Source organism: Hyla sarda, chromosome 12 (assembly GCF_029499605.1).
Source record: "Hyla sarda isolate aHylSar1 chromosome 12, aHylSar1.hap1, whole genome shotgun sequence".
NCBI classification, from domain to species: domain Eukaryota; kingdom Metazoa; phylum Chordata; class Amphibia; order Anura; family Hylidae; genus Hyla; species Hyla sarda.
In genome coordinates, this window is record NC_079200.1 from 2,227,408 (window position 1) to 2,251,198 (window position 23,791).

At 44.9% G+C, this 23,791-nt stretch overlaps 1 protein-coding gene across 2 annotated transcripts in view; it reads right to left on the minus strand.

Annotated features, from left to right (window-relative positions):
• LOC130296998 (protein MTSS 1-like) overlaps positions 1-23,791 on the minus strand; it is a gene marked incomplete in the record, with an annotated part of 167,182 nt that overhangs the window by 31,500 nt on the left and 111,891 nt on the right. For both annotated transcript variants that reach the window (XM_056549124.1, XM_056549123.1), the window contains 3 exon segments: positions 1,164-1,261; positions 4,058-4,165; positions 6,941-7,098. In XM_056549124.1, coding sequence (XP_056405099.1) covers positions 1,164-1,261; positions 4,058-4,165; positions 6,941-7,098 — 364 coding nt within the window.

The following is a 23,791-nucleotide window of genomic DNA, read 5'->3' on the forward strand; positions in this document are numbered from 1 at the left end:
TCTGCTATATACTATTATACTGTGCTCACACTGGTGCAATGTACGGAAGGCCCACACTGGGGGTTGTAGTTTTGCCACAAACAAATGGCGGTGTACTGCCGGAGGCAGGCTGGGAGCTGTAGTACTGCCGGAGGCAGGCTGGGAGCTGTAGTACTGCCGGAGGCAGGCTGGGAGCTGTAGTACTGCCGGAGGCAGGCTGGGAGCTGTAGTACTGCCGGAGGCACGCTGGGAGTTGTAGTACTGCCGGAGGCACGCTGGGAGTTGTAGTACTGCCGGAGGCACGCTGGGAGTTGTAGTACTGCCGGAGGCACGCTGGGAGTTGTAGTACTGCCGGAGGCACGCTGGGAGTTGTAGTACTGCCGGAGGCACGCTGGGAGTTGTAGTACTGCCGGAGGCACGCTGGGAGTTGTAGTACTGCCGGAGGCACGCTGGGAGTTGTAGTACTGCCGGAGGCACGCTGGGAGTTGTAGTACTGCCGGAGGCACGCTGGGAGTTGTAGTACTGCCGGAGGCACGCTGGGAGTTGTAGTACTGCCGGAGGCACGCTGGGAGTTGTAGTACTGCCGGAGGCACGCTGGGAGTTGTAGTACTGCCGGAGGCACGCTGGGAGTTGTAGTATTGCCGGAGGCACGCTGGGAGTTGTAGTATTGCCGGAGGCACGCTGGGAGTTGTAGTATTGCTGGAGGCAGGCTGGGAGTTGTAGTATTGCTGGAGGCAGGCTGGGAGTTGTAGTATTGCTGGAGGCACGCTGGGAGTTGTAGTATTGCTGGAGGCACGCTGGGAGTTGTAGTATTGCTGGAGGCATGCTGGGAGTTGTAGTATTGCTGGAGGCACGCTGGGAGTTGTAGTATTGCTGGGGGCATGCTGGGAGTTGTAGTATTGAAGGAGGCATGCTGGGAGTTGTAGTATTGCTGGAGGCATGCTGGGAGTTGTAGTATTGCTGGAGGCACGCTGGGAGTTGTAGTATTGCTGGAGGCATGCTGGGAGTTGTAGTATTACTGGAGGCACGCCGGTTGGTATTCACTATTCCTGCCCTGTTAGACCTGACAGATCTGAGGTCATCTACTGTCTACAAATACGACGCAGAACAAGAAGAGAGCAGGGCGTGTGCAGCACTGAAGTGATTCCCCCCGGCTACAAGAGCTGGAATCCTCGCGATCGTACCTGTTGGTGCTGGCCTTCCGTGATAAGGTTCCACTAGGAGACGCGGGTGGGGTCTGATAAATGAAGTTGTAATCCGAGGTCTTCAGGTCGAGTATCACCTGCGGAGGAGAAGAAAGAAAGTCACCGATCGGCGCTGTACGGGGATCGGGCGTTCTATTGTTAGTACTTACTGTATACATTATACCAGGACACAGCACAACAGCTAAAGATAGAATAGTGATTCCCAGCCAGGGTGCCTCCAGCTGTTGTAAAACTACAACTCCCAGAAGGCTGGGACAGCCATAGGCCTGTCTGCTTCTTCCAAAGGATCCACACAGTCCCCTCAAAGGTAAATCAAGGCTTCCCTCTCATCTCATCCCTTAGTGTAATGGTCTTTAAAGAAAAACTGTAGTGCAATATAACTTATCCCCTATGCAAAGGAAAGGGAATATGTTATAGATCGCGCAGGGTCCGACTGCTGACCCCCCCCAACCATCTCCCGTACGGGGCCGCGGCAGTATGCTGGAAGGGGGCATTCCGTACCCGCATGAAGCAGGCACGTCCCCTCCATGTATCCCATAGAGATAAATGGAGGGGGCGGCTTCCTGCTGGAGATGACAGGGCGCTTCCTGCACACTGCCGAGGTCCCGTCCAGGAGATCATGGGGGGTCCCAGCGGTCGGACCCCCCGTGATCTATAACTTATCCCCTATCCTTCGGATAAGGGGATAAGTTATATTGCACTACAGTTCTCCTTTAAATTGCGTCCCACCAGCTGTTGGAAAACTACAAATGTGTAGGTTTGCAACAGCTGGAGGCACCCTGGTTGGGAAACACTGGTCTTTGGTTTTCCTGGCATGCTGGGAGTTGTAGTTTTGCATAGTATAAGCTGTGCAGAGGTATCAGGCATAATACAGGCCCTTACAAAACTATATCTCTCAGGATGACTGGAGAGCCGAAAGCCTGTCTGCCTCCTTCAGAGGATTCACACTGTCCCTGGAAGGTAAATCAAGGCTTTCCTCTCATCTCATCCCTTAATGCAGTGGTCTTTAAACTGCAGCCCTCCAGCTGTTGCAAAACTACAACTATCAGCATGCCTGGACAGCCATAGGCTGTTCAGGCATGCTGGGAGTTGTAGTTTTGCAAAAACTGGGGGCACACTGGTTGGGAAACAATAGTATAGATGGTGGAAAGGTATCAGGCATTACACAGGCAGATGCAAAACTACAACTCCCAGCAAGGCCGCCTCTATGTCAGGTTCGGGAGTATTATACACGGGGACGGATCAGGAAACCGCTGGAACTAGGAGGGGATTACGGTGCGAGAAGGACGCTGTGAGCCGTATTCCCCGGACACCACCTGTATCGCCAAGGATAGACTCCGCCCTAATTCTGGTGATTACAGTCCTCCGGGGGGCGCCGTGCACCCACACACAAGGGACTATTCATTCACCTAAAGACGACTCTCACAACTACTCATTGACGTCTATCTATATGGGGGCACTCTGCCCCCGCCAGATAAGAGAGGAGGAGGAGGAGGAGGAGGACTGCCAACGCCTCGGACCTAGGATGACCAAAGGGCAGAGTCTTCACTGAATATCCGGAAATATACCACGTTATTAAGTCAACACTGAACCGGGGGGACAACTATGATCATAAAGGGGGACTCCGATATGGTAAAAAAAACCATAGAAATGCTGCAGAAATGCTGCATCAGTTCTGGAATCACTAACATTTTGTGGGTCTCTATGTCGGATAATCTCTGTACTTCCTGGCTCAGTGGTTGCTCAGTACTACAATTCCCAGAATGCTTCCTCAGCTCTTCATCACAGTCCCCCCTCCATGCCTACATCCCCTCTCATAGTACTCCCGCCAGCTCCACAACCAGGGTTTCTGCAGAACATCTTCTTACACATCAGACTGTTGCACAGTGAGGTTGCAGCTGTATTCATTTCATGTCTGCTCCTCTGCCTGTGACATTGCTCAGCAATGCTGTAACCACACCTCATTCTTCTCTTAAAGGAGTACTCCGCCCCTAGACATCTTATCCCCTATCCAAAAGGACAGGGGATAAGATGTCTGATCGTGGGGCTCCCGTTACTGTGAACCCCCCGATCTCTCCTGCAGCACCCCCTGTCATCTGGTGCACAGAGCGAGCTTCACTCCATGCCTGATGGCTCCGTGCACCAGATGACAGGGGGTGCTGCAGGAGAGATCACGGGGGTTCCCAGTAACGGGACCCCCGCAATCAAACATCTTATCCCCTGTCCTTTGGATAGGGGATATAATGTCTAGGGGCGGACTACCCCTTTAATGTCCCAAAGAAGTTGTGTGTGTATATGACAGGAGATGGTGATGTAGCTGTAGAGGCTGGTCAGAGGTGATGACATCATTTAGGGGGCGGAGCTAGAGCTCAGAGAAGAGAGGCAGCCACAAATCCTGAGACAGCAGAGGATGATGCGTTGTCTAGGGAGAGAGGGAGGAGCCAGGGAGCTGCAAAGACTACACCACTAACCATGAGAGGACTACACAACTTCCTGCTAGGAGAGAGGAAGGAGCAGGGAGCTGCTAAGACAACACCACATTGCCAATAAAGCACTACATAACTTCCTAAGAGGAAAGAGGGAGGAACCAGGGAGCTGTTAAAACACCAACACACTGACAATGAGAGGACTACACAACTTCCTGTAAGGAGAGAGGGAGGATCAAGGGAGCTAGAGACAACAGCAAACGGACAATAAGAGGACTACACAACTTCCTGTCAGAAGAGAGGGAGGAGCCTGACATGCTGGGTGGCAAGAATAATCCCAATGGATCAGTTCTTGCATTTTACTGTGATGGTGGTGACTGACCCGGCCTATCATTACATACGTGATGGCTATGCTGCACTCCCCCTCACTTATAGAACACTCCGTACCTGCTCACTCATGGGGGGAAGTTTATTTGGTTCCGCAGTCAAACTGGTCAAGTCTTCTAGGATGGTCTGTAAGTGAGTTATTTCTCCCAGCATGCCGATCTCCTCATCCTACGGGCAAAAAGAGACCATATTAATCAAAATCACAAGTATAGTATATAACCAACTCACCGGTATAAAGTGTATAACCAACTCACCGGTATAAAGTGTATAACCAACTCACCGGTATAAAGTGTATAACCAACTCACCGGTATAAAGTGTATAACCAACTCACCGGTATAAAGTGTATAACCAACTCACCGGTATAAAGTGTATAACCAACTCACCGGTATAAAGTGTATAACCAACTCACCGGTATAAAGTGTGTAACCAACTCACCGGTATAAAGTGTATAACCAACCCACCGGTATAAAGTGTATAACCAACTCACCGGTATAAAGTGTATAACCAACTCACCGGTATAAAGTGTATAACCAACCCACCGGTATAAAGTGTATAACCAACTCACCGGTATAAAGTGTATAACCAACTCCCCGGTATAAAGTGTATAACCAACTCACCGGTATAAAGTGTATAACCAACTCACCGGTATAAAGTGTATAACCAACTCACCGGTATAAAGTGTATAACCAACTCACCGGTATAAAGTGTATAACCAACTCCCCGGTATAAAGTGTATAACCAACTCACCGGTATAAAGTGTATAACCAACTCACCGGTATAAAGTGTATAACCAACTCACCGGTATAAAGTGTATAACCAACTCCCCGGTATAAAGTGTATAACCAACTCCCCGGTATAAAGTGTATAACCAACTCCCCGGTATAAAGTGTATAACCAACTCACCGGTATAAAGTGTATAACCAACTCACCAGTATAAAGTGTATAACCAACTCACCAGGAATAAAGTGTATAACCAACTCACCAGTATAAAGTGTATAACCAACTCACCAGGAATAAAGTGTATAACCAACTCACCAGTATAAAGTGTGTAACCAACTCACCGGTATAAAGTGTGTAACCAAATCACCTGTATAAAGTGTATAACCAACTCACCGGTATAAAGTGTATAACCAACCCACCGGTATAAAGTGTATAACCAACTCACCGGTATAAAGTGTATAACCAACTCACCAGTATAAAGTGTATAACCAACTCACCGGTATAAAGTGTGTAATCAAATCACCTGTATAAAGTGTATTACCAAATCACCAGTATAAAGTGTATAACCAACCCACCGGTATAAAGTGTATAACCAACCCACCAGTATAAAGTGTATAACCAAATCACCAGTATAAAGTGTATAACCAACTCACCGGTATAAAGTGTATAACCAACTCACCGGTATAAAGTGTATAACCAACTCACCGGTATAAAGTGTATAACCAACTCACCGGTATAAAGTGTATAACCAAATCACCGGTATAAAGTGTATAACCAACTCACCGGTATAAAGTGTATAACCAACTCACCGGTATAAAGTGTATAACCAACTCACCGGTATAAAGTGTATAACCAACTCATCGGTATAAAGGTATAAAGTGTATAACCAACTCACCGGTATAAAGTGTATAACCAACTCACCGGTATAAAGTGTATAACCAACTCACCGGTATAAAGTGTATAACCAACTCCCCGGTATAAAGTGTATAACCAACTCACCGGTATAAAGTGTATAACCAACTCACCGGTATAAAGTGTATAACCAACTCACCGGTATAAAGTGTATAACCAACTCCCCGGTATAAAGTGTATAACCAACTCCCCGGTATAAAGTGTATAACCAACTCCCCGGTATAAAGTGTATAACCAACTCACCGGTATAAAGTGTATAACCAACTCACCAGTATAAAGTGTATAACCAACTCACCAGTATAAAGTGTATAACCAACTCACCAGGAATAAAGTGTATAACCAACTCACCAGTATAAAGTGTGTAACCAACTCACCGGTATAAAGTGTGTAACCAAATCACCTGTATAAAGTGTATAACCAACTCACCGGTATAAAGTGTATAACCAACCCACCGGTATAAAGTGTATAACCAACTCACCGGTATAAAGTGTGTAATCAAATCACCTGTATAAAGTGTATAACCAACTCACCAGTATAAAGTGTATAACCAACTCACCGGTATAAAGTGTGTAATCAAATCACCTGTATAAAGTGTATTACCAAATCACCAGTATAAAGTGTATAACCAACCCACCGGTATAAAGTGTATAACCAACCCACCAGTATAAAGTGTATAACCAAATCACCAGTATAAAGTGTATAACCAACTCACCGGTATAAAGTGTATAACCAACTCACCGGTATAAAGTGTATAACCAACTCACCGGTATAAAGTGTATAACCAACTCACCGGTATAAAGTGTATAACCAAATCACCGGTATAAAGTGTATAACCAACTCACCGGTATAAAGTGTATAACCAACTCACCGGTATAAAGTGTATAACCAACTCACCGGTATAAAGTGTATAACCAACTCATCGGTATAAAGGTATAAAGTGTATAACCAACTCACCGGTATAAAGTCTATAACCAACTCACCGGTATAAAGTGTATAACCAAATCACCGGTATAAAGTGTATAACCAAATCACCGGTATAAAGTGTATAACCAACTCACCAGTATAAAGTGTATAACCAACTCACCAGTATAAAGTGTATAACCAACTCACCGGTATAAAGTCTATAACCAACTCACCGGTATAAAGTGTATAACCAACTCACCGGTATAAAGTCTATAACCAACTCACCGGTATAAAGTGTATAACCAACTCACCAGTATAACGTGTATAACCAAACCACCAGTATAAAGTGTGTAGCCAAAGCCCGCCAAGGTCGTATATACAACCTTCAATGTGCCATCAGGACTTACCAGGACCGGCTTCAGAAAGGACACGAACATACAGAAGCGCCCTCGTTCTTCCACTAACGCCCGGTACACGGCCCTCTTCTCCGTTTCCTCCAGGAGCAGGTACTTGTCATTGACGTCCTGGAGGACACTGTCCAGCTCCAGACGGGCAGCATCTTTACCTACGGGAAAAAGAAGAGAGATTGTGAAGACAGGTGGACCATAGCAGACAGGGGGGGGGGGTTAGGGGGTTGGAAGCCTGAGCACACAGGGGGGGGGGGGGGGGGGGGGGGACCTGAGCACACAGGGGGGGGGGACCTGAACGGACAGGGGGGGGGACCTGAGCGGACAGGGGGGGGGGACCTGAGCGGACAGGGGGACCTGGTGCTCGCGTTACTACTGAATGTCTCATGTCTGGTTTACACGTCAGAATTAAGATATGAGGTTGAGACACGAGGCTGGGACAGGAGGACGGGGTACAAGTAGGAGGACGGGACAGGAGGACGGGGTACAAGTAGGAGGATGGGACAGGAGGACAGGGTACAAGTAGGAGGACGGGACACGAGTAGGAGGACGGGGTACGAGTAGGACGACGGGACAGGAGGACAGGCTATGAGTATGAGGACGAGACAGGAGGTTGGGGTTTGAGTATGAGGAAGGGATAGAAGGACAGGGTACGAGTATGAGGACAGGACAGGAGGACAGGGTACGAGTATGAGGACGGGACAGGAGGACAGGGTATGAGTATGAGGACGGGACAGGAGGACGAGGTATGAGTATGAGGACGGGACAGGAAGACAGGGTATGAGTATGAGGACGGGACAGGAGGACGAGGTATGAGTATGAGGACGGGATACTAGTAGGAGGACGGGACAGGAGGACGAGGTAGGAGTATGAAGAAGGTATGAGTATGAGGACGGGACAGGAGGTTGGGGTTTGAGTACGAGGAAGGGATAGGAAGATGAGGTATGAGTAGGTAGTCGGGATACGCGGACAGGATAGGAAAATGGGTTATGAGGTTGGAATATCAGGAGGGGGTATGAGTAGGAGGAGGGGGGATATGGGGTCGGGATATAAGTTCAGTTTCTCCCAAGAATCTCGTTATTAAACCGGTAGTGCAGCTCTTTCACTATTTTATTTCTGTCATTCTGATTTTTGACCATGATGCAGAACCTTCTTTGGCCTCCAGATGTCGCTGTTGTCACCGCCTGCGCGCTTTATTGGCTCAGGGCCGCAGCAAACTATATAATGTATGGAGGCTTCTGTGGAAAGAGTGATCCGCTAACCCCGGGCTGTAAATTCTAATTATTTATCATTAAATTAAGTTGCAGTCATTCCTATGAAGTAATCGCAGCCAATTACAAAACACCGCCGGCTTTTCTGGGGCACCGTAGGTTTATACCATGTAAGGCTGCATTAACACTTATCGGTATAATCCAGAGACCAACATCTAGTCTGGTGTTCCCCACTTGTTTGCAAAACTACAACTCCCAGCATGCTCGGACAGCCAATGACTGTCCGGGCATGCTGGGAGTTGTAGCTTTTGCAACAGCTGGAGGTCTAGTGTGGGGAGTACTGCCTTAAGGAATGCTGAGGAACAAATGGCTGGAATGACGGACTCCCTGCACAGCTGATAGGCGGCAGCTGTACGGTCATATGTTCTGCAGAGCATTACTCAACGGTAAAAATACTCTGCAAGGGTCACACGGAGATTCATGTGAACCCAGCATCAGGGCGTGTTCACACTGAGCGTCTGATCCTACACTCAGAGGCCACTTTATTAGGTACACCCGATCAATCACTTAACACACATAGCTAATCAGCCAATCTCGTGGCAGCAACTCAGGAATTTAGGCTTGTAGATGTGGTCAAGACAAGTACAAACTTAGCATCAAGAAACAAGACTCTCACGCACAACCATCTTTAGGGTTTACAGAGCACAGTCGAAAAAAAAAATATCCAGACAGCGGCTGCTGTGTGGAGAAAAATGTCTTGTTGGTGTCAGAGGAGAATGGGCAGACTGGTTCAAGATAATAAACGAAAGGCAACAGTAATTAAAATAACCACTGGTTACAGCCAAGGTCTGCAGAAGACCACACCGGGGGCCACTCCTGTCAGCTAAGACCACACCGGGGGCCACTCCTGTCAGCTAAGGCCACACCGGGGGTCACTCCTGTCAGCTAAGACCACACCAGGGGTCACTCCTGTCAGCTAAGACCACACCGGGGGCCACTCCTGTCAGCTAAGACCACACCGGGGGCCACTCCTGTCAGCTAAGACCACACCGGGGGCCACTCCTGTCAGCTAAGGCCACACCGGGGGCCACTCCTGTCAGCTAAGGCCACACCGGGGGCCACTCCTGTCAGCTAAGGCCACACCGGGGGCCACTCCTGTCAGCTAAGACCACACCGGGGGCCACTCCTGTCAGCTAAGACCACACCGGGGGCCACTCCTGTCAGCTAAGACCACACCGGGGGCCCCTCCTGTCAGCTAAGACCACACCGGGGGCCACTCCTGTCAGCTAAGGCTACTCCGGGGGCCCCTCCTGTCAGCTAAGACCACACCGGGGGCCACTCCTGTCAGCTAAGACCACACTGGGGGCCACTCCTGTCAGCTAAGACCACACCGGGGGACCCTCCTGTCAGCTAAGACCACACTGGGGGACCCTCCTGTCAGCTAAGACCACACTGGGGGACCCTCCTGTCAGCTAAGACCACACTGGGGGCCACTCCTGTCAGCTAAGACCACACTGGGGGCCACTCCTGTCCGCTAAGACCATACCGGGGGCCACACCTGTCAGCTAAGACCAGGTAACTGAGGCTACAATAAAAGTGGTCAGTGAGTGTATATATGGAGGGTCCGACGTCCGGAGAGCTGTTCGGTAACTTCATTAACCCTCTATGTGAACAGAGATAATGTGCGCCCTGCAGATTGTGTTGTAGAGATGAAGAGTCTCCGCACACAATGCACAATACCTTACTCTGTAGTGCGGGGCAGATCTGGTTACAGCCTAAATATGTCAGACGTTGCCCCTTAAGGTATAACGCTCGTACGCCCTCCATTACCTGCAGACATCTCCTTTTAATCCCCTCTGTAACATAGACGTAGAGTTTACAATCAGGGAGAAGGATGTGCAGGATTTGGTTTCTACCCTCAAAAATACCACGAAACAAAGTATCGGCGCAATTTCCTCCATCATCAGAACGGATCAATGTCACATAGGGCAGTGTTTCCCAGCTGTGGCAAAACTAAAACTCCCAGCATGCACATACAGCCAAAAGCCTTTCTGCTTCCTCCAGAGAATCCACTCTTTTCCTGAAAGGTAAATCAAGGCTTTCCTCTTATCTCTGCAGCTGTTGGCTATCCGAGCATACTGGGAGTTGTCTCTAGTACAGTGTTTCCCAACCAGTGTGCCTCCAGCTGTCACAAAACTACAACTCACAGCATGCAGGGACAGCCAAAAGCTTGTATGTCTCCTCCTGAGGATCCACATTGTCCCTAAAAGGTAAATCAAGGCTTTCTTCTCATCTCAGCAGCTTGCTCAGGTATGCTGGGAGTTGTAGTCTTGCAACAGCTGTTGGCACCCTGGTTGGGAAATCGCAAAAATTCTTTAACAAAAAAAAAAAACACCTATATTTAAACAATAGGTCATTTTCTGACACCACCTTCCTTTTTGGTCAGAATACTTCCTTAAGCGCAGATAAAGAATCCCCCTTTGGCTTGTGTATTATTCACAGTGGGGGCCGACGTGCACCCCACCCATACTCCATAGCATGAAGGATTAGGAAGCCCGGCCTCGGAGTGTTTATACGCTGTATTATCCTACACGGTTCTGCAGGAAGGGCTCCGCTTATACATTCACAGCACGTCTGCAAAATGTGAACTTTGGAAATGTTGGATTCCAGCGATAAGTCTGATTTAAGTTCAAGAATGTGGAGCCTGGACTCCGGCTCTGGAACATTTCATAACCGTATGACCGATAGGCGAAGATTATTCTGCTGCAATCTCTAAGCAAAAACCAAGAAAATAAAGAAAAATTAAATAACGCAATTTTTTTTTTATCTTTCTGGATTTTGCAGCTGTTTTCTTCTTCAAAGCAAAGGATGTAATATAATGGTCCTGGACCGTAGAGCTGCGCAGGTGCCGCGTTTATGAGTTACCGTACGTTACCAGAACTAGAGTGTAATACATAACGTGTTCTAAGGTCGATAGTAAATCACGAAACGCGTTGCCAAGTTGCATACCGAACTGCGAGCGTCTGCTTCATGTAAAGAAAAAAAAAGAAAAAATAGCTCTAGACTGTACTGTAGACCTTCAGGTGTTGAAAAACTACAACTCCCAGCATGCCCGGACAGCCGTTGGCTGTCCGGGCATGCTGGGAGTGGTAGTTTTACAATAGCTGGAGGCCGCAGGTTGGTCACCTTTGTTATAAAGCCTCAGTATAGAGCTAATGATTGTCCGGGCATTCTGGGAGTTGTAGTTTTGCAACAGCTGGAGGGACGCAGGTTTGACTTTCTTGATATAGAATTCCAGAACAGCGCCAATGGCTGTCTTGGCATACTGGGAGTTGTAGTTTTGCAAAAGCTGGAGAGTCGCAGGTTGAAGACCACTGCTCTGTACAATAAGCAATTCAGTCAGGGCATGCCGGGAGTTGTAGTTCTGCAACAGCTGGAGGTCCACAGTTTGGAGACTACTTTTAAATTCAAGAGGAGAGTGCACACAAAAAAAAAAAAAAAAAAAAGTGCAAACGTGTCACACACAAGTGCACAAGGGGATCCCAGGAAACCTTCCCCTCTGGACTAAAGTCAACCTGTAAGGGACCAGGTTCGATGTACACCCCCCCCGTGAGGTTCCTCAGCATGGAGACCACTGACACAGACCCGTGATGTCCTCCACGTGGAGACCACTAATATAGATCCGTGAGGTCCCTCAGCGTGGAGACCACTAATATAGACCCGTGAGGTCCTCCGCGTGGAGACCACTGATATAGGCCCGTGAGGTCCTCAGCGTGGAGACCACTGATACAGACCCGTGAGGTCCTCAGCGTGGAGACCACTGACACAGACCCGTGATGTCCTCCACGTGGAGACCACTAATATAGATCCGTGAGGTCCCTCAGCGTGGAGACCACTGATATAGACTCATGAGGTCCCCAGCGTGGAGACCACTAATATAGATCCGTGAGGTTCCTCAGCATGGAGACCACTGATACAGACCCGTGAGGTCCTCAGCGTGGAGACCACTGATATAGACCCGTGAGGTCCCTCAGCGTGGAGACCACTGACACAGACCCGTGATGTCCTCCACGTGGAGACCACTAATATAGATCCGTGAGGTCCCTCAGCGTGGAGACCACTGATATAGACCCGTGAGGTCCCTCAGCATCGAGACCACTGATATAGACCCGTGAGGTCCTCCGCGTGGAGACCACTGATATAGACCCGTGAGGTCCTCAGCGTGGAGACCACTGATATAGACCCGTGAGGTCCTCAGCGTGGAGACCACTGATATAGACCCGTGAGGTCCCTCAGCATCGAGACCACTCATATAGACCCGTGAGGTCCTCCGCGTGGAGACCACTCATATAGACCCGTGAGGTCCTCAGCGTGGAGACCACTGATACAAACCCGTGAGGTCCTCAGCGTGGAGACCACTGATATAGACCCGTGAGGTCCTCAGCGTGGAGACCACTTATATAGACCCGTGAGGTCCTCAGCGTGGAGACCACTGATATAGACTTGTGAGGTCCCTCAGCGTGCAGACCACTGATATAGATCCGTGAGGTCCTCAGCGTGGAGACCACAGATATAGACCCGTGAGGTCCCTCAGCGTGGAGACCACTGACACAGACCCGTGATGTCCTCCACGTGGAGACCACTAATATAGATCCGTGAGGTCCCTCAGCGTGGAGACCACTGATATAGACTCATGAGGTCCCCAGCGTGGAGACCACTAATATAGATCCGTGAGGTTCCTCAGCATGGAGACCACTGATACAGACCCGTGAGGTCCTCAGCGTGGAGACCACTGATATAGACCCGTGAGGTCCCTCAGCGTGGAGACCACTGACACAGACCCGTGATGTCCTCCACGTGGAGACCACTAATATAGATCCGTGAGGTCCCTCAGCGTGGAGACCACTGATATAGACCCGTGAGGTCCCTCAGCATCGAGACCACTGATATAGACCCGTGAGGTCCTCCGCGTGGAGACCACTGATATAGACCCATGAGGTCCTCAGCGTGGAGACCACTGATATAGACCCGTGAGGTCCTCAGCGTGGAGACCACTGATATAGACCCGTGAGGTCCCTCAGCATCGAGACCACTCATATAGACCCGTGAGGTCCTCCGCGTGGAGACCACTGATATAGACCCGTGAGGTCCTCAGCGTGGAGACCACTGATATAGACTCGTGAGGTCCACAGCGTGGAGACCACTGATATAGACTCGTGGGAGCACTCCTCCTCCTTCATGCCTTATGGTCACCTCCATTGAAACACGTAGGATAAGCGGCGGCGTTGTTTTTAGTGATGAGAATCAGACACAAACCGGGCGGTGACTATGGGAAACACTTCCAACTTTATATGTGGACTGAGGGGCATTTATGTTCAGGATCAGCAGCGATGCCAAGAAAAATCCTCCATTGTGACAAAACCCTCATTCAGGAGAGAATCCGGGAGGCGATTACTCAGGATGGCGGCAGAAACAACGCGCACCCCGACCAAACATATACAAAAACACGGGAAGACTGAGACAGCCGAGCTACGGGGCGGAACACCGGACCGGAGGAGGAGATCTGGTGAATGCCACCACCAATGACGCCTGACAAACACCATAATCTAGGATCTGCAGACATGGTCACGGCCAAGACAACCTACAAAGTGATCGTCAGCAGTGGAGAAACACGAAGGGGGAAATTATGGCGTTGTTCTAGAAGATTCTCTTTCTTGCCTAATGGGAAGAATCCCACCTCAGCCCACAGCAACCAATCACAGCTCAGTCCATAGTAATCACAGCTCAGTCCATAGTAATCACAGCTCAGTCCATAGTAACCAATCACAGCTCAGTCCATAGTAATCACAGCTCAGTCCATAGTAATCACAGCTCAGTCCATAGTAATCAATCACAGCTCAGTCCATAGTAATCACAGCTCAGTCCATAGTAATCACAGCTCAGTCCATAGTAATCACCGCTCAGTCCATAGTAACCAATCACAGCTCAGTCCATAGTAATCACAGCTCAGTCCATAGTAATCACAGCTCAGTCCATAGTAACCAATCACAGCTCAGTCCATAGTAATCACAGCTCAGTCCATAGTAACCACAGCTCAGTCCATAGTAATCACAACTCAGTCCATAGTAATCACAGCTCAGTCCATAGTAACCACAGCTCAGTCCATAGTAATCACAGCTCAGTCCATAGTAATCACAGCTCAGTCCATAGTAATCACAGCTCAGTCCATAGTAATCACAGCTCAGTCCATAGTAACCAATCACAGCTCAGTCCATAGTAACCACAGCTCAGTCCATAGTAATCACAGCTCAGTCCATAGTAATCACAGCTCAGTCCATAGTAACCAATCACAGCTCAGTCCATAGTAACCACAGCTCAGTCCATAGTAATCACAGCTCAGTCCATAGTAATCACATCTCAGTCCATAGTAACCACAGCTCAGTCCATAGTAATCACAGCTCAGTCCATAGTAATCACAGCTCAGTCCATAGTAATCACAGCTCAGTCCATAGTAATCACAGCTCAGTCCATAGTAATCACAGCTCAGTCCATAGTAATCACAGCTCAGTCCATAGTAATCACAGCTCAGTCCATAGTAATCAATCACAGCTCAGTCCATAGTAATCACAGCTCAGTCCATAGTAACCAATCACAGCTCAGTCCATAGTAATCACAGCTCAGTCCATAGTAATCACAGCTCAGTCCATAGTAATCACAGCTCAGTCCATAGTAATCACAGCTCAGTCCATAGTAATCACAGCTCAGTCCATAGTAATCACAGCTCAGTCCATAGTAACCAATCACAGCTCAGTCCATAGTAATCACAGCTCAGTCCATAGTAACCAATCACAGCTCAGTCCATAGTAATCACAGCTCAGTCCATAGTAATCACAGCTCAGTCCATAGTAACCAATCACAGCTCAGTCCATAGTAATCACAGCTCAGTCCATAGTAATCACAGTTCAGTCCATAGTAACCAATCACAGCTCAGTCCATAGTAATCACAGCTCAGTCCATAGTAATCACAGTTCAGTCCATAGTAATCACAGCTCAGTCCATAGTAACCAATCACAGCTCAGTCCATAGTAATCACAGCTCAGTCCATAGTAACCAATCACAGCTCAGTCCATAGTAACCAATCACAGCTCAGTCCATAGTAATCACAGCTCAGTCCATAGTAATCACAGCTCAGTCCATAGTAATCACAGCTCAGTCCATAGTAATCACAGCTCAGTCCATAGTAATCACAGCTCAGTCCATAGTAATCACAGCTCAGTCCATAGTAATCACAGCTCAGTCCATAGTAATCACAGCTCAGTCCATAGTAATCACAGCTCAGTCCATAGTAACCACAGCTCAGTCCATAGTAACCACAGCTCAGTCCATAGTAATCACAGCTCAGTCCATAGTAATCACAGCTCAGTCCATAGTAACCAATCACAGCTCAGTCCATAGTAATCACAGCTCAGTCCATAGTAATCACAGCTCAGTCCATAGTTATCACAGCTCAGTCCATAGTAATCACAGCTCAGTCCATAGTAACCAATCACAGCTCAGTACATAGTAATCACAGCTCAGTCCATAGTAATCACAGCTCAGTCCATAGTAATCACAGCTCAGTCCATAGTAATCACAGCTCAGTCCATAGTAACCAATCACAGCTCAGTCCATAGTAACCAATCACAGCTCAGTCCATAGTAATCACAGCTCAGTCCATAGTAATCACAGCTCAGTCCATAGTAACCACAGCTCAGTCCATAGTAACCAATCACAGCTCAGTCCATAGTAATCACAGCTCAGTCCATAGTAACCAATCACAGCTCAGTCCATAGTAATCACAGCTCAGTCCATAGTAACCAATCACAGCTCAGTCCATAGTAACCAATCACAGCTCAGTCCATAGTAACCAATCACAGCTCAGTCCATAGTAATCACAGCTCAGTCCATAGTAACCAATCACAGCTCAGTCCATAGTAATCACAGCTCAGTCCATAGTAACCAATCACAGCTCAGTCCATAGTAACCAATCACAGTTCAGTCCATAGTAACCAATCACAGCTCAGTCCATAGTAACCAATCACAGCTCAGTCCATAGTAATCACATCTCAGTCCATAGTAATCACAGCTCAGTCCATAGTAATCACAGCTCAGTCCATAGTAATCACAGCTCAGTCCATAGTAATCACAGCTCAGTCCATAGTAATCACAGCTCAGTCCATAGTAACCACAGCTCAGTCCATAGTAATCACAGCTCAGTCCATAGTAATCACAGCTCAGTCCATAGTAATCACAGCTCAGTCCATAGTAATCACAGCTCAGTCCATAGTAATCACAGCTCAGTCCATAGTAATCACAGCTCAGTCCATAGTAACCACAGCTCAGTCCATAGTAATCACAGCTCAGTCCATAGTTACCACAGCTCAGTCCATAGTTACCACAGCTCAGTCCATAGTAATCACAGCTCAGTCCATAGTAATCACAGCTCAGTCCATAGTAATCACAGCTCAGTCCATAGTAATCACAGCTCAGTCCATAGTAATCACAGCTCAGCCCATAGTAATCACAGCTCAGTCCATAGTAATCACAGCTCAGTCCATAGTAATCACAGCTCAGTCCATAGTAATCACAGCTCAGTCCATAGTAATCACAGCTCAGTCCATAGTAATCACAGCTCAGTCCATAGTAATCACAGCTCAGTCCATAGTAATCACAGCTCAGTCCATAGTAATCACAGCTCAGTCCATAGTAATCACAGCTCAGTCCATAGTAACCAATCACAGCTCAGTCCATAGTAATCACAGCTCAGTCCATAGTAATCACAGCTCAGTCCATAGTAATCACAGCTCAGTCCATAGTAATCACAGCTCAGTCCATAGTAACCACAGCTCAGTCCATAGTAATCACAGCTCAGTCCATAGTAATCACAGCTCAGTCCATAGTAATCACAGCTCAGTCCATAGTAATCACAGCTCAGTCCATAGTAATCACAGCTCAGTCCATAGTAATCACAGCTCAGTCCATAGTAATCACAGCTCAGTCCATAGTAATCACAGCTCAGTCCATAGTAATCACAGCTCAGTCCATAGTAATCACAGCTCAGTCCATAGTAATCACAGCTCAGTCCATAGTAATCACAGCTCAGTCCATAGTAATCACAGCTCAGTCCATAGTAATCACAGCTCAGTCCATAGTAATCACAGCTCAGTCCATAGTAATCACAGCTCAGTCCATAGTAATCACAGCTCAGTCTATAGTAATCACAGCTCAGTCCATAGTAATCACAGCTCAGTCCATAGTAATCACAGCTCAGTCCATAGTAATCACAGCTCAGTCCATAGTAATCACAGCTCAGTCCATAGTAATCAGAGCTCAGTCCATAGTAATCACAGCTCAGTCCATAGTAATCACAGCTCAGTCCATAGTAATCACAGCTCAGTCCATAGTAATCACAGCTCAGTCCATAGTAATCACAGCTCAGTCCATAGTAATCACAGCTCAGTCCATAGTAATCACAGCTCAGTCCATAGTAACCACAGCTCAGTCCATAGTAACCACAGCTCAGTCCATAGTAACCACAGCTCAGTCCATAGTAACCACAGCTCAGTCCATAGTAATCACAGCTCAGTCCATAGTAACCAATCACAGCTCAGTCCATAGTAATCACAGCTCAGTCCATAGTAATCACAGCTCAGTCCATAGTAATCACAGCTCAGTCCATAGTAATCACAGCTCAGTCCATAGTAATCACAGCTCAGTCCATAGTAATCACAGCTCAGTCCATAGTAATCACAGCTCAGTCCATAGTAATCACAGCTCAGTCCATAGTAATCACAGCTCAGTCCATAGTAATCACAGCTCAGTCCATAGTAATCACAGCTCAGTCCATAGTAACCACAGCTCAGTCCATAGTTATCACAGCTCAGTCCATAGTAATCACAGCTCAGTCCATAGTAATCACAGCTCAGTCCATAGTAACCAATCACAGCTCAGTCCATAGTAACCAATCACAGCTCAGTCCATAGTAATCACAGCTCAGTCCATAGTAATCACAGCTCAGTCCATAGTAACCAATCACAGCTCAGTCCATAGTAACCAATCACAGCTCAGTCCATAGTAATCACAGCTCAGTCCATAGTAACCAATCACAGCTCAGTCCATAGTAACCAATCACAGCTCAGTCCATAGTAATCACAGCTCAGTCCATAGTAATCACAGCTCAGTCCATAGTAATCAGAGCTCAGTCCATAGTAATCACAGCTCAGTCCATAGTAATCACAGCTCAGTCCATAGTAATCACAGCTCAGTCCATAGTAACCAATCACAGCTCAGTCCATAGTAACCAATCACAGCTCAGTCCATAGTAATCACAGCTCAGTCCATAGTAATCACAGCTCAGTCCATAGTAATCAGAGCTCAGTCCATAGTAATCACAGCTCAGTCCATAGTAATCACAGGTCAGTCCATAGTAATCACAGCTCAGTCCATAGTAACCAATCACAGCTCAGTCCATAGTAACCACAGCTCAGTCCATAGTAACCACAGCTCAGTCCATAGTAACCACAGCTCAGTCCATAGTAATCAATCACAGCTCAGTCCATAGTAATCACAGCTCAGTCCATAGTAATCAATCACAGCTCAGTCCATAGTAATCACAGCTCAGTCCATAGTAATCACAGCTCAGTCCATAGTAATCACAGCTCAGTCCATAGTAATCACAGCTCAGTCCATAGTAATCACAGCTCAGTCCATAGTAATCACAGCTCAGTCCATAGTAATCACAGCTCAGTCCATAGTAATCACAGCTCAGTCCATAGTAACCACAGCTCAGTCCATAGTAATCACAGCTCAGTCCATAGTAATCACAGCTCAGTCCATAGTAACCACAGCTCAGTCCATAGTAATCACAGCTCAGTCCATAGTAACCACAGCTCAGTCCATAGTAATCACAGCTCAGTCCATAGTAATCACAGCTCAGTCCATAGTAATCACAGCTCAGTCCATAGTAACCACAGCTCAGTCCATAGTAATCACAGCTCAGTCCATAGTAACCAATCACAGCTCAGTCCATAGTAATCACAGCTCAGTCCATAGTAATCACAGCTCAGTCCATAGTAATCACAGCTCAGTCCATAGTAATCACAGCTCAGTCCATAGTAATCACAGCTCAGTCCATAGTAATCACAGCTCAGTCCATAGTAATCACAGCTCAGTCCATAGTAATCACAGCTCAGTCCATAGTAATCACAGCTCAGTCCATAGTAATCACAGCTCAGTCCATAGTAATCACAGCTCAGTCCATAGTAATCACAGCTCAGCCAGTCAGAAATCTGCTCTTGGGAAAGCTGGGTGGCAGACAACGAATTTCTACAATGAGATCTGCGCCATCTACACCAGTGTTTCCCAACCAGAGTGCATCCAGCTACTGCAAAACTCCAACTCCCAGCATGCCCGGACAGCCGTTGGCTGTCCGGGCATGCTAGGAGTTGTAGTTTTGCAACAGCAGGAGACACCTTGCTAAACACTGGCGTGGAAATCGAACGCTGAAAACGTCTATTCTTTCACCCCACAATTTCCTGTCTTTCCTATTTCCTCTTACACTTCCTTCCCCCCCCACAAAACAACTCCATTAATCTACAAGGGGGTTTAGAGACGGAAGTTTGCGTTTCGAGCCATAAATCCTGGGAATTATCGTCAGCCAAGACCTGGAACGCTGGGCCTGCGCCTTTCTAACGTAGGCGCATATAAAGCTGAACAATGGGGAATAATACAAAAAAGAGCATATAATGTACACAGAAATATATACAGAACGTATAATGTACACCAGACTATATATACAGAGCGTATAATGTACACAAGACTATATACAGAGCGTATAATGAACACAAGACTATATACAGAGCGTATTATATACACCGGACTATATACAGAACGTATAATGTACACCGGACTATATACAGAACATATAATATACACCGGACTATATACAGAACATATAATATACACCGGACTATATACAGAACATATAATATACACCAGACTATATACAGAACATATAATATACACCGGACTATATACAGAACATATAATATACACCGAACTATATACAGAACATATAATATACACCGGACTATATACAGAACATATAATATACACCGGACTATATACAGAACATATAATATACACCGGACTATATACAGAACATATAATATACACCGGACTATATACAGAACATATAATATACACCGAACTATATACAGAACATATAATATACACCGGACTATATACAGAACGTATAATATACACCGGACTATATACAGAACATATAATATACACCGGACTATATACAGAACATATAATATACACCGGACTATATACAGAACATATAATATACACCGGACTATATACAGAACATATAATATACACCGGACTATATACAGAACATATAATATACACCGGACTATATACAGAACATATAATATACACCGGACTATATACAGAACATATAATATACACCGGACTATATACAGAGCATATAATATACACCGGACTATATACAGAGCGTATAATATACACCGGACTATATACAGAGCGTATAATATACACCGGACTATATACAGAGCGTATAATATACACCGAACTATATACAGAACATATAATATACACCGGACTATATACAGAACATATAATATACACCGGACTATATACAGAACATATAATATACACCGGACTATATACAGAACATATAATATACACCGGACTATATACAGAACATATAATATACACCGGACTATATACAGAACATATAATATACACCGGACTATATACAGAACATATAATATACACCGGACTATATACAGAACATATAATATACACCGGACTATATACAGAGCGTATAATGTACACAAGACTATATATACAGAACATATAATATACACCGGACTATATACAGAACATATAATATACACCGGACTATATACAGAACATATAATGTACACCGGACTATATACAGAACATATAATATACACCGGACTATATACAGAACATATAATATACACCGGACTATATACAGAACATATAATATACACCGGACTATATACAGAACATATAATATACACCGGACTATATACAGAACGTATAATATACACCGGACTATATACAGAACATATAATATACACCGGACTATATACAGAACATATAATATACACCGGACTATATACAGAACATATAATATACACCGGACTATATACAGAACATATAATATACACCGGACTATATACAGAACATATAATATACACCGGACTATATACAGAACATATAATATACACCGGACTATATACAGAACATATAATATACACCGGACTATATACAGAGCGTATAATATACACCGGACTATATACAGAACATATAATATACACCGGACTATATACAGAACATATAATGTACACCGGACTATATACAGAACATATAATATACACCGGACTATATACAGAACATATAATGTACACCGGACTATATACAGAGCATATAATATACACCGGACTATATACAGAACATATAATATACACCGGACTATATACAGAGCATATAATGTACACCGGACTATATACAGAACATATAATGTACACCGGACTATATACAGAACATATAATGTACACCGGACTATATACAGAACATATAATGTACACCGGACTATATACAGAACATATAATATACACCGGACTATATACAGAACATATAATATACACCGGACTATATACAGAACATATAATATACACCGGACTATATACAGAACATATAATGTACACCGGACTATATACAGAACATATAATGTACACCGGACTATATACAGAACATATAATATACACCGGACTATATACAGAACGTATAATATACACCGGACTATATACAGAACATATAATATACACCGGACTATATACAGAACATATAATATACACCGGACTATATACAGAGCATATAATATACACCGGACTATATACAGAGCATATAATATACACCGGACTATATACAGAACATATAATATACACCGGACTATATACAGAACATATAATATACACCGGACTATATACAGAACATATAATATACACCGGACTATATACAGAACATATAATGTACACCGGACTATATACAGAACATATAATGTACACCGGACTATATACAGAGCGTATAATATACACCGGACTATATACAGAACATATAATATACACCGGACTATATACAGAACATATAATATACACCGGACTATATACAGTACATATAATATACACCGGACTATATACAGAACATATAATATACACCGGACTATATACAGAACATATAATATACACCGGACTATATACAGAACATATAATGTACACAAGACTATATATACAGAGCTTATAATATACACCGGACTATATACAGTACATATAATATACACCGGACTATATACAGAACATATAATATACACCGGACTATATACAGAACGTATAATATACACCGGACTATATACAGAACATATAATATACACCGGACTATATACAGAGCGTATAATATACACCGGACTATATACAGAACATATAATATACACCGGACTATATACAGAGCGTATAATATACACCGGACTATATACAGAGCGTATTATATACACCGAACTATATACAGAACGTATAATGTACACAAGACTATATATACAGAGCATATAATATACACCGGACTATATACAGAACATATAATATACACCGAACTATATACAGAACATATAATATACACCGGACTATATACAGAACGTATAATATACACCGGACTATATACAGAACATATAATATACACCGGACTATATACAGAGCGTATAATATACACCGGACTATATACAGAACATATAATATACACCGGACTATATACAGAGCGTATAATATACACCGGACTATATACAGAGCGTATAATATACACCGGACTATATACAGAGCGTATAATATACACCGGACTATATACAGAGCGTATTATATACACCGAACTATATACAGAACGTATAATGTACACAAGACTATATATACAGAGCATATAATATACACCGGACTATATACAGAACATATAATATACACCGAACTATATACAGAACATATAATATACACCGAACTATATACAGAACATATAATATACACCGGACTATATACAGAACATATAATATACACCGGACTATATACAGAACATATAATATACACCGAACTATATACAGAACATATAATATACACCGGACTATATACAGAACATATAATGTACACCGGACTATATACAGAACGTATTATATACACCGAACTATATACAGAACATATAATATACACCGGACTATATACAGAACGTATTATATACACCGAACTATATACAGAACATATAATATACACCGGACTATATACAGAACATATAATATACACCGGACTATATACAGAACGTATTATATACACCGAACTATATACAGAACATATAATATACACCGGACTATATACAGAACATATAATATACACCGGACTATATACAGAACATATAACATACACCGGACTATATACAGAACATATAATATACACCGGACTATATACAGAACATATAATATACACCGGACTATATACAGAACATATAATATACA